This window comes from Astyanax mexicanus, chromosome 9, assembly GCF_023375975.1.
Source record: "Astyanax mexicanus isolate ESR-SI-001 chromosome 9, AstMex3_surface, whole genome shotgun sequence".
Classification (NCBI taxonomy): Eukaryota; Metazoa; Chordata; class Actinopteri; order Characiformes; family Acestrorhamphidae; genus Astyanax; species Astyanax mexicanus.
The window spans coordinates 9,066,110-9,081,492 of NC_064416.1; the positions used below are offsets into that span (position 1 = coordinate 9,066,110).

The 15,383-nt window shown below is 42.7% G+C and overlaps 1 protein-coding gene across 9 annotated transcripts in view; it reads right to left on the minus strand.

The window, feature by feature from the left end:
• The window catches only part of LOC103046465 (SPHK1 interactor, AKAP domain containing), a 152,969-nt gene that overhangs the window by 19,156 nt on the left and 118,430 nt on the right, over nt 1-15,383 (minus strand). For all 9 annotated transcript variants that reach the window (XM_022679453.2, XM_049483237.1, XM_049483239.1 and 6 more), the window contains 4 exons: nt 10,512-10,565; nt 9,534-9,671; nt 9,096-9,351; nt 21-3,384 (listed from right to left, as the gene is read on the minus strand). In XM_022679453.2, coding sequence (XP_022535174.2) covers nt 21-3,384; nt 9,096-9,351; nt 9,534-9,671; nt 10,512-10,565 — 3,812 coding nt within the window. The remainder of the gene's footprint in view (nt 1-20; nt 3,385-9,095; nt 9,352-9,533; nt 9,672-10,511; nt 10,566-15,383) is intronic.

Genomic DNA, 15,383 nt, shown 5'->3' on the forward strand with positions numbered 1-15,383 from the left:
GCAGTTTCTTTTAACTGTACCTTTTCCAGTTTGCCCCTTCTTTTTCCCTGCTGCTCTGAGGTTGGACCTGGCTGTGTGATTCCCTGCCATAGCCACGTTCCCCCTCTGTGCTTTCACGAGCTTCATCCCTTTGATCCGGCTCAATATGGATTAGAGGAACTTCCCTCTGGGCTAGTCTTGTTGGTCCCCCACACGTAAACCCGTGGGGACCTTCACCACTGTCCTGCTGTTCTGTACTTGCCCGGCTATGACCACTTCCAGGCCGAGACTGCCTGAAACCCTGCCGCCTCTCTCCAACTGTAGCACGCTTCAGATGACAAGAAGTTCCCCCCTCTTGTGGACCTCCTAATAACGACTTTCCGCTCTCTACAATATCGGCGGCTAGTCTGTTGGCGAAGAGCTGAACGTGAGGCTGGGAATCAGTGGAGTCCAGCTCCATGCTGTCCTCCGAAGGCTCTGTTATGATCTTGTTTTTACGCATCAGAGACTCGATTGAGCTTGACCATGTTTCGTGGATGAGCATGTCTGTGATGTGGTCTGTCTGACCACGCTGATACAAGCAAGAGTCAGACTTGCACAGGCTGGTGGATGAAACAGAGTTGGATGGGTAGGTGTTAAGAAAATCAGCGTGAACATTTCGGGCAAATCCATCAAATGAGTTTGCCTTAATGGGCGAGTTTACGGTCAGCCTGGAGTCAGACGATCTTCTGTCCGGAACAGATGACTGGCGGATGCAAAAGGGCGATCTAGGGGTCGGTGTTAGTAGGCTTTTGCTCCACTCTTTGGTCTTAGAGATGCCATAGTCTTTGTTCTCCTTGTCCATATCTTTGAGCATAAAGCGGTAAAACTCCTCAGTAATGCTCTCTGTGCTGGATTGCTTTGACAGGCAAGTCGTTGTCCGGACATTGAGGTGACCGTTCTTTCTGCTTGCAGCCTGCTGAACAGCTGCTGCCAGGATGCTGCTGGCATTCTTCCCAGCGTAGTAGTCCAGAAGGAGGTCAAACTCACGGCCTTCAGTCTCCATCTGGTTCACCATGAACCGAGAGAACTCGTCGGTGATGCTCTCACAGCTGGACTGCTTGGAGATCGAGCTTCCACGGCTCAGGTTGTGACCCAGCCTGTTGCCTAGCCCAAGAGTGTTTGGTGCACCGGAAGGATCTGCATCCTCCTCTGGGATGCTTTCATAGCTAGAAGCTTTTCCGCGACTGCTCCACCTCTCACATTGCAGCCGGCTGCGGGATGGCTGGCCTTGCTTTGATGTGTCCACCACATTTAGCTCAGGACAGTTCATGATCCGGGCTGTAACCTCTGAAGCAAAAAGGGCAAAAGGATCAGAGGATGTTGGGTCATCCACACTGACCGTCTCATCAACCACTCTGTTGACCAACCGTTCCATGAGCTCAGGCTGCTCTTCTGTTTTGCGCTTGATCTCACTGAGCCGAGGCGGCCGGTGCTTCTTGGCAACTGCAGCACCATTCTGGGTTTCTTTTCTACGGAGAGCCGCAGCTGTCCGACAGGGTAGAAGGAGCCCTTCTGGTCCCTCAGATGCACCCTTGAGGGCACAGAACCAGGGTTGTTTGCCACTCGAATTCTCAAGGCATATAGCTGCCAGCTCAGTGGCCATGGACACCACAGTTGTCGCCAAGTCCTCAGCAAAGCATGTGACTGGAGTCTTGCACTCGCCTTGCTCCATCCTAGGTACTGAAAGTGCTCCTGTAGAAGAAGAGTAGGACTGCTGCCTGATTTCTCCCTCTCTCCCAGCTTTGCCTCGAGTGCTGTGCAAAGGAGAGCTCTCAGTCGATGGAAGCCTGGAGTCATAGCTCCAATCACATTTACCCAGCTGGCTCTGCAAGCCAGCCGGTTCTCTAACCGTGGCAGTGTTTATTCTGCTCTGAGCAAGCCTGTAGGGCTCCTTCCCATTCAAGTTTAATTCACTCTCTCTCTCTTCCTGATTGCTCCTCTGCTCTCTTTCTCTCTTTGGTGGAAGAGAACAGCTCTGCATCTTACTGGGATTATCAGGGTGACTGGACTCAACTGAATTCAAACACTGTAATTGGCTTAATGCCTCTTTTTCAGGCTTGGTTGCAGCCTCGTATTCTTTTGAGCAGGCTTCACTCCCTCTTCTGTCAGCTGACCCGGGATTACACTTTGAAATGTCACTGATTTTCCTCGATGTGACACAAAGGACATCAAAGAGCAAACTGTTCACACTCTCCATGAGAAAATGCTGCATGCTGAGGACATCCTTCTCTTCAAGATCTTTCCTTTTCCCAGCTTTCTCCAGGGCATATTTAAACACACTGTCCACCACCTCCTGGGTAAAGTCATCTGCTTCCAGGTGTTCCTGGTATGACCTTCTTGGGCGTGTGATGCCATCTACAATCTTGTTGTGTGTGGTCTCCAGAAAGTTTGCTATGCTGGTGTAGCTCTGTTTGTGGGTCAACACTGCAGAAGCCTCTCTGAGGAGGACCTCAGCCACATTGGCCCTGAAGGTTTCCACACAAGTACCTTCTGCTACACTGCAGTGCAGTGGAATTGCTGTAGAGGCCTGGGCTGCAGAAAGGAGCCCCATAGATGCAGAGAACAATTCACCTGAGTCTTCGTTATCACCCGAATCTTCTGCTAGATCCACCACTGCTACAGCTCCGGCCACCTGTGCCATGCCACAGACAGCAGAAGAAAATGAATAGTCGGCTTGTTCAGTCTCACTTTCTTCTTCTTCATCAACTTCGTCCTCTTCTCCTGATTCAAGTGTGAGCCTCTCTGTGACCTGTGGGGTGCTGATTGTGCCAATGACGCTGGCAGCACATGCCAGCGCTACTTCCACTGGCTTAGCTGAGTGTCGTTTTGGGGAGCCATGTGAGTGATGAGTGTGTGATTGGGCTACTGGCTCCACTGTGCTCTTGTTCACTCCCTGATGTTCGGGCTGCATCCCAGGCCACTCAGCTGCTTCATCGCAGTTATCAGGACTTTGCACAATCACAATTTTTGGCAGTTCAAAAGATCGAGTCCTCGCCCTTGCTGGCTCGTCCATATGACGGCTCACACAAGTTGCTTTGTGCGGAGAACTGGAGATGCTAACTGCAGCTTCTGGGACAAAAGACGGCTCGTCCTGGGAGAGGTGGATAAATGCGTCCTGCAGTACGGACTCGGCGAGGTTAGTGGCATAATGCCCAGCCGACTCCTTGGTGCGACGGCTGATGTGTTTGGCAGCACTGCTGCCTCTGATTGGTGCAGAACATGCTCTAGAGAGTTTATGTGACTTAGAGGAGGAACAGAGGGTATCTGAGTCTTCGCTGTCCTCCCTGTCCATCATACTTTTTATTTGAACATTTCCTGACCTCAGCAAACCTACAGCCTCTGTAGAAACACCACCATCTGCATCTACAGAAAGAGAGACAGAGAAAGAGAAGAGAGGGAGGGTGAAGAAGATTTATGAATATTCAAATGCTTGAACATAGAACTTAGATGAGAAAAACAATGCAGCAGAACGCAGCTCATAAAATGCCATGTTAAAAATGCTTGCTTCACTCAGGCAGAACCAAGCTGAAAGGTAACAGGGAACTTTTTAAAAAGCACAATACTCTTAAACAAAACAGAAACACTGATCCTTAGGCTTTGATTGAATTCATCCCACTTATTTATAGCCCATCAATAGTCTGGTTCACACCAGGAATTAACATCTATCCTGGGTGATCAGGTAGCAAATGATTGTAAGAACACATAGTCGTTCACACCCGGCATTTTAATGTTTCTCCTGTGAGTGCTTTTGATCTTTCACACCATTTCAGGTGAAAGTGGGACCAGTTACAGCAACAGTCTTTAATTTTTCTTTGGACTGAGTCCTCAGTTCAAATCCAGATGAGGCACCTACTTTCACTTGCGCACAAGCCACGAGTTTTGCTTGTTCTTATAGAATGGTTGGCTCACTCATGTAGAGAATAGATGGTGTGGTCTTGAGGTTATTACGTATGTGACACAGTTAATGTAGGCGGTGCTTTACTGTTGGGTGTTTCACACTAGAATAATAATGTAGTCAATGCATCTCTGAACACCTCAGAATGTGGTTTGAATTCTCAAGATGCATTATACCAGTTTAACACCTGCACATTGTGCTGGCCAATTATGATCAGATCACCCAGGACTCATGTAATGCCACGTGTACACTGGGTCAATTACACTCTTATTGGTGTAGAGAGGTGTGGGTGCTCAGTGGAGGAATTGAACCCCTAATTTTCCCTTGTATAATCAGTGGGTCAGTCTTTAAATAGCTGAAAACATGAGCTTCTGATTGGCTGAAATGAAAACCTTCACCACGCTGATATATTGGATTTTCTGCCCTGAAATGTACTGCCAGTCCTGAAATACACAGTATTAAAAACAAGAATTTTATAACGCTGATCCTTCTCTTTTAAAATATTCAAGAAATGTTTTCTTTGAACAAATGTAGCATCAGTCTTTCCCCCCTGCACTATTTGTACATTTTGTAAGTGGATAAGAGCATCTGCTAAACGAGTGAATGGGAGCGTGACTGTAGGCAAGAGTGGTTGAGAGCAAGTGGTTGAGAGCAAAAGCGACAGATGCTGTGAGGTGAGAATCAGCGATACGTCCACTGTTATTACTGAACCACTCTGTCTCTCCTGCTGCGTCCACTGAGGGAGGTTATAGCCCATGAGTAAGCTATCAATATCGCACGGCCTCAACCTTCTCGCTCACTTCCTCCACTATAACCAGCCCCCCATGCAAATCTCTATCTGGCCCAATCTCATTATAAATATTGCATTGGCTTTGAGGAGAGCATAACCTTCACACAGCGTTAGCTCTAATTCCATATGAGAGATTAATTATAGATTAGCCTTGCCTCATGGCGGCAGTGTGGAGTGTCTCATTGCCTTAATATGTTACCCGAGGCCGATCTCATCGCACGCACTGATAGTCATTGATTTGGGAAGTGTACGGGCCTTGGGCTTCATAAAAACTGTCTAATAAAACAACACAGCTCATTATACAATTACATAAATACCACGTCATCACAACCTCTCTGGTCTTATTATTAATATTGCTGCTGTTGTGATTGTTGTTAAAAGAAATGCCAAGAGATGCAAAAGAAATGCCATAAAATGTACAGTTCACAGAACCTCTAATAAATTGCTTTAATAATAAGATCTTAAGGCATTTAATTTTAGGCAGATATTGATAAAATTAAAGGTCAAGTAAAAATGACTAACTACTACTACTACCACCGTATTTTTCACAATATACAGTGCAATTATAATTATTCTATTTTCACAAAAAATGTCAGTGCACCTTACAATATGGCGCATTTTATGTATGAATTTTCCCAGTCAGCTTGTAAGGAGCAGCAAAGCCACTTTGCTGAATTCCAGCATTCAGTTAAGTTTCTCAAGCACAGAGGATGGAGCAGTTTTAGCATTAGCCGCTAACCGCAGCGCTAGTTCTTCAGAGGTGAGTATATCAGACTGTACCCATGTTAAAACAAGCTACTTGGGATAAACTGCAAGCTGATATTGCCCTGGCTTACCAGAACACTCAGGGTTTCCCAGTATAGCACTGTCGGGTGGCATTTACTAGCGTTAAGTGCTGCGGTTAGCCTTAGTGCTGGGGAAACTTTACTGGAAATTAACAATTAGAAAAAGTAATAGAAATCTAAGACGACTGTAAAATAAACAGAGGTGATTTACTCACCGAAATAAAAAAAGTTTTCAAGAGAGAAATCTGTGTAAATTAACATCCAGTGTTCATTTGACTTTAAAAGAATTACAATTTTGTTTACTTAGGTGCTTCTAGTATCATGTCCCATGACTTTTGCCATGTCTCATGAAAGCTAAAGAACTGACCTGTGGAATATCTGTGTGGAGCCTATTGATGTGATTTTTGCCAGAGTTGCTTGTCTGTTCGTGGACAATTCTAGCCAGACGCCCACGGTCACAATCATTACCATTATCTACACTGTTCTCTGTGGGTTATAATTCCTTTTATGAGGTAATTACAATACACATGGAACTTTAGAAATAATTTTTTTTCATCAATCCAACACCCACTATCACACCTTTTCTAAGTCTGAAAATTCAGGTCACTTTGCAATAAGCATGCTGGCCAATGTTTAACCTTACAAGATAAAACCTTAAGTCATACAGGTGTGGAAATTCCCAAGCGGTTCCTTAAGGTATATAATACAATCCCATGACTTTTGGCAAGCTCTATAGATGTCTGCGATGTGACTGTCGGAGGAGATAGCGTGTTTAGTACAGGTGTAGTGATGGGTAAATTTTTATATTGGTTTAAACTGGAGTGTTCCTTAAAGAATGTCAAGAAGCAGTCTGGCGATATGAGGTTTTGTCACAGACAGACACTGATAAGTCACACCCTAATCAGTTCAGGAGCTCCAGGCTTGTCTGAGTTATTGCAGGATGGTGAGGTGACGAGTCTCTGGGTGCTCTTATCTGCAGAGCTGGCTGTAAATCTGACGGTGAGCATGGAGGGACAGGGCAGCTGCTATTTAACCATTGATTCAGCCCATTTTCCTCGTCAATTCAGGCTGAGCGAAGAGCGGCATTCAGGAGGAAAGTGCCGGAGTTGTTCCTGAGCTGCTCTTTCACTGAGCAGACTTTAGCAGCAGGCTTATGTAAGCATATAAAGTGCAAAGTTCGACCAGAGTTGCGTTATAAAAACCGGGGCTGATGGCTGGTTGCTTCATGCGCTTAAAAAAAGAAATTGCTCTCGAACGTGTTATGAACGTTAAAATGAATTGCTCCATTTTAAAGTGTGCTTTATTAGTACTAAGCCTGCATTGAGTAACTAAGCCAAGTAAAGAAATATACATTTTGTTATCCTAACATTGGATACATTCTGCATTGTTCCAAATACCAAGTACTTTATATAAAGGGTCTGTTGTGCTCCCTGTTTAAAAAAAACAACAATTTTGTTAAAATATTCATTTTCTAGTGGCTTCTAAGTGGTACAGTTTACAATCAGGAGGTTGCAGGTTCTACCCCTGGTTGATGCTGCAGCCATCAGTCAGTGCCTAGGAGTTCCAGAGAACATAATTGTCCTTACTCTCAATGGGTAGGTAGGATGGTCCACCTTTCCACACCCTCACCCAGCATTGGCAATGCTAGCCAGAGTGGGTGTCTGTTAGCTGATACAACAGAATTAGCTATTAGCATTCTCCTCTAAGCATGCTCAGCTCCAGTGCTGTTGCCTTAGTGGCAGCGTTCACAATGATGCTCAATACCAACAAAATGTACTTGTACTTGTACTTACACCTGCCACAAGTCATGGGATAGAAGTATGTAAAATAATCATGAAATGTTATCATGATGTCAAAGGGATATGAATTATGGGAGACGGAGCAAGGCCTGATAGTGGGTGCTGAAAGCATGCGACATCACATTGTCAAAGCTGTAAGGACATTTAACATTCCTCAAAACACAGTGTCACGTGTGAACCAGGAATACATCATATAAGAAATTATCACCCACAGTGAACAGCAATCACACTCAATGGCAATGATCATGACTGGCCACATGGCTAGAATTGTCAGTGTCAAACAAGCAATAGAAATCATATCAGCAGTAAATATTCAGCTTAATTAGCTCAGCTGGGTGTAAGACAACCCTCAACACTTGCTGCCTGTGAGACCTAACATGTCTAAAGATAATCGTAATGAATCTGGGCTTGGGGGAAAAAAATGATTATCTGAACCCTATAGCCACAGTATGTAGCCCCTTAGCTTTTCCCCATAAATTTGGGCACATAATCAAATCAAAACTTAAGAAAAGAACAACTTTTATAACCCAAGGTTTAGTTCACACAATAGCTCAGATGATGGAGTGTGGTGATAAAATATTAGAAGAGTAATAAAGAAAATTAATTGCTTTTGATGTAGATTATTATTTTTTACACCATTTACCATCGAAAGAAACAGAAAACAGTCAGAACTGAAGATTTAACCCTACCCATAGAGTGCAATGTACAGCAGCAATGACTTGTAAGGGTTAATCAGTGCGTCACTGTGAGTCTCATTAGTTCTGATCTCTGAGCAGATTCGTGAGTTATCACTGTAAGGCATATGGAGCACGTATCATCTACAGTTGAACAGCATTCTCTGCAGCTGCAGCATGTTAATCTCCCCTCTCTCTGTCAGATGGCTCACTAAAGCAGCCAGGGTCCTGCCGGAGTAACGCTCTGGCACTGAGCCACAGATCTGATGGCTTTTCTTCCATTAAGTTGCATCAGCAAGAGCCGATTCCAGCCACACGCAAAGATGAATGCTGAAGTTTTATTTTATGTTCAGTAAAGATAGACTGTAAAAAGATGGATGGATGGACTAATGGGCTGAGGAATGGACATATACATTGGAGTTTGGAAATATGGATAAAAGGCCAAAAGGATTAGCATATAGACGGATGGATAGATGGACAGTCGGGATTGGTTAATTGATAAGACAGAAAATGGATGAACAGATTGATTGGTGGAAGGACAAACTAAATTTATGGAGAGACAGATAGACAGATAAAATGGTGGATGGACATTTGGATTTGTGGATGAGAGATGGATGGAAGGACAGATAACTTAAGAGACGGACTGATGAATTGTTGAGAGATTGACAGAGGGCAGATGGATGTATAGACGGATGGATTAATGGATAGGTGCCTGGACAGACACCTTGATGGTTTGAAAGATAGATGAATGACCAGTGGATGGATTAAGACAGATGGATGCAAGAAGAAAAGTAGATGAATAGATGGACATATCTTGCATGGACAGATGAATTGGTGAATGAACGGACGAATAGATGGAAAGATTGATTGGAGAATGGAGATAGATAAAGGATAAACAGATGGATGATAGATGGACTGGAGGATTGACAGATTAGAAAATAAAACGATAGATGAATGTGTTGATGACCAATGGACGGATAGACTGGTGGATGGACAGATAAGCCGATAGATGAATGATTTGATGGATGTATTCTATAATAAGACTTTATGAATTTGGAGGGTAAATTACAGTGATGGTTGACAAATTAATTGCTAGATAGAAAGACAAATAGATAGGTGCGAGTTATTCACCATTTCTGAATGGGTCATCTTCGCTGTCCTCCCCAAGCTGCTCAGAAGCGGTCAGAAAATCCTCTTCTATGGAAGAAACTGAGCGGTTTGTATCATCGTCTGTGATGCGCTGTCCAGCCAATCGGTTATGCCGCTGCTTCTCTTGGCCAGACTGTAGACCAATCAGGAACTTGTTGATCTGAAGTATGATGTTGTTTGGGGTAGGGTGTCGTGCCCCTGAACTCTGTACCATACACACATCAGCAGTCCTCTGACTCTGTAACACAAACACACACAATAACACACAGACACACAATCAGAAGCTACAGACATACAGACAGCTACATGACATTACATCACCTGTAACTAGGAGAGAGAAATCTACCTAGGCCTAAAGAATAAAACGGTATAACAGTACCTGCATGGCTATCGCTATGCAATTTTACAGGTGGTACTGACCTGTGTGTGGGCCGGGTCATGCTGGCAGGTGTCAGGTGACTCCAGACCGGTCAGCAGCAGGATTTCCTGCTCTTTAAGCGGCCGCATGCCCACACACTCCACCAGTCGAGGCAAATCCGGAGACACTGACGCCAACTTCTACAGAGCACAAACACCAAGTTACTAACAGTTCATTTATTAACACTCCACTGCAGGAACTGTTTATCTGTCTCTTAATTAAACTCAATTATTATTGTAATACTGGTTATTAAAGCTGTCAGTCATGTGGCACTTTCATATTAAGAGCTGAAATTAAATAAAAATGAATTTAGAGACAGAAAAAGAAAGAAAATGAATTATTTAATGATGCTTGACGAAGAAGCTGAGGAGTTTGATTTAGTCTGATCTGTTGATGTTTTTGATCATTAAGCTTCTTTAATGAAAACTGCAACCTCAAAGCGATAGTTCAGTAAAAATTCTAATTTACATTTTTATCTCCAATATCATTCAGGAAATGTTTGATTCTTCAGTTTTACACTGGAGCTATGAGGCAATTAGCACCATTCATGTTTATAGATAACACTGTATAAGCATGTCTATTTAAGATGACCTACCTTTCTATACTATTCTGTCCTTGATCCTGGATGGATGGATGGATGGGTGGATAGTTTAGTAGATGGATAGATGTATGGATTAATTAACAGATGTAAAGATGGATAGGTAGTAGAGTGAGCAGATGGATGAATTAATAGACAGAAGAATGACTGAAAGGACACAGAGGTAGATTTGTGGATGGATGATAAATGGATAAAAACATGGACGAGTAGATGGATGAATAATGGATAAATTAATAATTGTATAGTGAGATGGATCGACAAACAGATGAAAGAATGAAGTTAAAGTTTGGATGGTGAAGGAATAACTGGAAAAGTGAGTGGATTTATGGATGGATGGATGGATGGGTGAGTGGATTCATGTTGTAACAGATGCTCCACCCACCTTGAGGCAGCTGCTGTCATTCCGGTCAGATGCATCCAAACTCACGAAACAGATCTGCAGACATAGAGGGGCAGAATTTACTACAGATATAAACACAGACACACACACATCCATAATGTACAGCCACGATTTGTTTCTAAATCAATAAAAACTTTGCCATGACCTGGAAATAAAAATGGTCGACTTAATGTAACTAAACAGTTCACACAATATTGCTGTGGTATCCTGGGTAGTTGTTTTAGGGTGCTGGTTGGTTGCTATGGTATCCTGGGTAGTTGTTTTGGGGTGCTGGGTGGTTGCTATGGAATCCCAAACAATTGCTAGGGGTTTTGCACTGTGAAATCACTAACACATCAGTAGGAATCTATAGATTTTTTTCCCCTCGCAGAAAGGGGTCCCTGGCTGCCTTTTATCCAGTAGAAGCCCTGCTCTTTGTGATAAGTGGGCTGATTTTGAGGTCAATACTCCTCTCCTGACGAGTGCTTAATGTGCACCAAGTTCAGACTGACGCTTTTCTAATGACTTAATTCAGCGATTTCAAAGAACACATTTACAGCCATTTTATTTACTCTCCAAACACACCAGTGAGCCTACACTCTTACTTTGTTTGGTCCAGACTTTGGGTTGCAACAAAGGGGTGGTTTGGTTTGTTTGCAGTGTTAAGTTGTTTTTTTTGGGACTTTTGAAACAATTACAGGAAGCTGATTCAGATTAACACCAACAATTAAAAATAGAAGAAGAAAATGAACCGATGTTGTGCTGAAATCAAACGACCTCACACAGCAGTTTGGGCTCAACAGATTACGCTGGCATTTTCTGTATCCACTATAACTGTAGATTAATCCTCATTAATGAACAGAAATAAAAGTAATTTAATGGTAAAAACATGAACCTCAGTTCAGCCTTTGAGCCAGACATTTAGGAGTGAAACCATCCTTATATGAAGTGTTGATGATGGTAAAATTGATGATGGTAAAACTTTACACATCTCGTCTTACACCCTGCGCTAGGTACGTTGTGATGCTAATTGCCATCTTACACCCCAATAACATTTATTTACTCTATTTTCTCGCATCTGTGTCATTTATATAGCAAGAGTGCTTGTGAATATACCTACGCCCGATGGGCATAACAGATTTACAATGAGATGTGTATAGGTAAATTTGTGGCATATTGCTATCTTGACAACGGAAAACACAGGTGCATCAAGTGTTAGATGTTGGGGGTGAATTGTCATAGGCGCGTGACCAATGTGCATACATGCCTGCTTTTTATGCACACATGGGACAAGCAGCACTGCACAACCCATAGTGCATGCCTGCTGGAAGCTATGCAAACTTTTGTCCAGGTAGCTGCGCCCCTGAAATAGCAATCCATCAAAGTCAGAGTGAACCTGGCTCAAGTGCTACATGTCCAAAGGTATTAAAAAAATGCTTTACATAAAAGAGTTCAGCTGCAAGTGATTTATATGTGACAGCTTTCCATCCATACCTTTGGGATGAGCTGGAATGGCAAACCTGATGCTCCCACTCTCTGGGATGACTGCTATCAACTGCTCACAGCAGTGTTCAAGCATCTACTGTAAAGCCTTCCAAGAAGAGAAGAGGCTGTCACTTCATAAAATTGAGGCAAATTTATAGCTATTCGACTTGATTTTAGGAAAAAGATGACGTCCACATACTTTTGGACAGCTAATGTATTAATGCATTCCACAGTGGGGGGTAGGTGTGTGTGTGTGTGCTATCAGGCTCTCTGAACAGCACTCCTACAGATTAAAGAACCCATTTACTGAACAGGAGCAGATAAAAGGAGCCCGAGAGCAGAGTCCACACACACGCGCACACACACATACACACACACTGAGGGCAATCATGTTCTCTGCTGAAGTGCTGTGTGATATTCTCTGACATCTTGTAAAGACCCTATGATTCCCTTCACCGAAAGACAGAACACTGAGTGCTAACTATAAAAACAACACCCGTGATTAAAGCGATAGTTCAGCCTGAGTTAAAAGTGGTAGTTCCCCTCCTTACCCAAAAATTGAGTGGATCAGCCAAACAGTCATGCTCGGTGTCTGTAAAACAAAAATACCAGCTAGCATGGTACTAACTACTCTTATTTAAATTTTCCATTCCACCTTAAACAACACAGCAGCTACATTCTAAAACCTGAGGAGCCTCAATTTTTTAATTCCACTTTAAATATTTTTATTGTTGTAATTTCTGCCTTTGCACTGCCCTCTCAGGTTTAACTGTGCTATAGCATGGATGATGTGTCTGTGTCCGATGTGCGCAGACACATCACAATTTGCAGATCAATCAGTCTATCAATAATACCGCCCCCCTGCTGATGTCCAACCATCCGAGTCTCACCGCTATCAGAGGCACACTGCTGCTGCTGCAGCTCAGCCAATCAGCTCTCCCTCTTGCCATGCCTCTAAACCCATACATCACCCAGTGCCCCTCCCAAACTATTCCTTCCATTTTTTAACCTTTTCTAAATTTGAGTCAGCCAAAAGTGGTTAAGTGCTCCTTTTACAATGTACCACCTCAGCTACCAAAAATGATCCATTTCAGTTTACCCTGAGAATTCATTCCAGCTTAAATGGTCAGCAGTGACATTTTACCACATCAGACACCAACTTCATTCTACTTAATAGTTTATAATCATTTTTATAGTTATATTTTAAAGCCTGAGGAGTCTAAATCTTTTTCATTAAACTTCAAACTGTGCAAGAGTTACATTCCAAAGCCTCAAGAAAATGAATTTTTGTGGTGTATCACGCTTTTATTACTTTCATCTTTTAGGTTTGTTTGATTTATCAGTTGATTATTTGATTGATTTATTCTAGGTCTATATTGGGAATAAGAGTTAGGGTAAGGGGGGAATGAAGAATATGATATTTTGCTGAACTGTCGCTTTAAATCTTGCAGTCGTGTCTGAACACAGATCTGTGTGTGTCGGCTACTGTGGTCAGTCTGCCTCTAGAGACCATCAAAGCAGTCACAGTCTCAGCAGCATGCTCACTTTCCTTTATGTTATATTTAGCATTTCTCTCCATCTTATTCTCACTCTCTCTTTATTTATATATATACTTTTTGCTGCTAAATCTTTTTCATATCTTAATGACACAAAGTCTGGGGGTGCTACATAAACTCAATTTAACTTGTTAATTATCAGAATCAACAGCAAATGAGAGATAGGTAGAGAAAAATGGACTAAGAGTGGACATTCATTGAGTGAAGAAAGAGACAAAAAAAATCCTCTACTGCTGCCACTGTAATACACACTAATCCAGCACTGTGTGTGTAGGTGTGTGTAGCTGTCACACTAATGGCACACAATCAGTAAAACAGCACTGACAGTCACAGTACTGTACACAACACACAAGCCTTCAAAAGAATGCTTTTAGCTCCTTTAAGTTGCACCCATTGCTGACACAGATGTGTGAATGCACACACAGCTTTTCTATGCCATGCAGAGATGTACTGCCAATAGAATAGGACTTGTTGGAGCAACTTAACATAAAACTATTGGCACCATGCCTAATACCAACCACAGGCTTTGTTCTCTGCAATGATAGCGCTCTACCCAATAGTCCAATAGTATCCATTTATGCAATAACAGCATGTGTTGTTTTGTGTATATTTTATAATTATATGCTCAATATATATATATATATATATATATATATATATATATATATATATATATATATATATATATATATATATATATATATATATATGTGGAAGTATCTAATTGATATGTAATATAGATTCACATTGAGGAATTAAGAGAATTACTGACACACACACATACGCACACACACGCACACACATGAAGATCAGAGTTTTTCCTTCCCTCCACACCTCATTTAGATGCTTGGCCACTGTGACTGTGTGTGTTTGTGTATGTGAGTGTGTGCGCATGTGTGTGTGTGTGTATGTGTATGTGTACCCACTCTCAGTCTCAGAAATGATGGAGTGTGTGTATCTGCTCTGGTCCAGTGGTGCAATATGGCCACATCTCAGAACAGCTTTTTTCCACTCCTCCGCTCCTCAGCCCCTCTCTCTCTCTGCTGAAACTGCACTCTTTGCTGTCACTTTGTTTCTATTGTTGAATTTTTTTTAGCTTTCTCCACACCTCATTTAGATGCTTGGCCAGTATGACTGTGTGTGTGTGTGTGTGTGTGTGTGTTCTAGACAGACAGATTCGCCTTGTTAGGACAGTTTCATCCACATTCTTTTTTTTCTAATTTTACCATATTGTCTGCCCAATTAGTGAAGCCACTTATCCAATCCCTGTTCCAGAGAAAACCTGGACAATAGTACTCTCTCTGACTTCTGCTGCTGATGGCAAGCAGTAAGATCCATTATTCAAAAACCGTCAAACCTGTCCTTCGCATACCAGCAAGTATGTGATGCTCAATGTTGGCCATTTCAGGTCCACAAAGTACAAATTCTCATGAATTTGTTCCAAATGCCAACTGTACAGCAATGTCCAGACTGTCGGTTATTGTAGAGACGTCACTGCATGAAGGACACCGAGGTTTAACCCGTTTAACCTGAACATGACTGACTGCATGTCAAAATATGGCACCCAGTGGGACACACTGTCACCCCATAACCCGGCCTCTCTCTCCCTGTCTCTCTCTCCCTGAGCTAATGCATGGATAAAATGAACAGGAGGAGGAAGAGGTTCAGGAGCGGAGGAGTGGAAAAAAGCTGTTCTGAGATGTGGCCATATTGCACCGCTGGGTCAGAGCGGATACACACTCCATCATTTCTGACTGGGTGGGCGCACACACGCGCACACACACACACATTTTACTACATAAGCTTTAAAAGAACAGTCTGTACTTTAATCAGG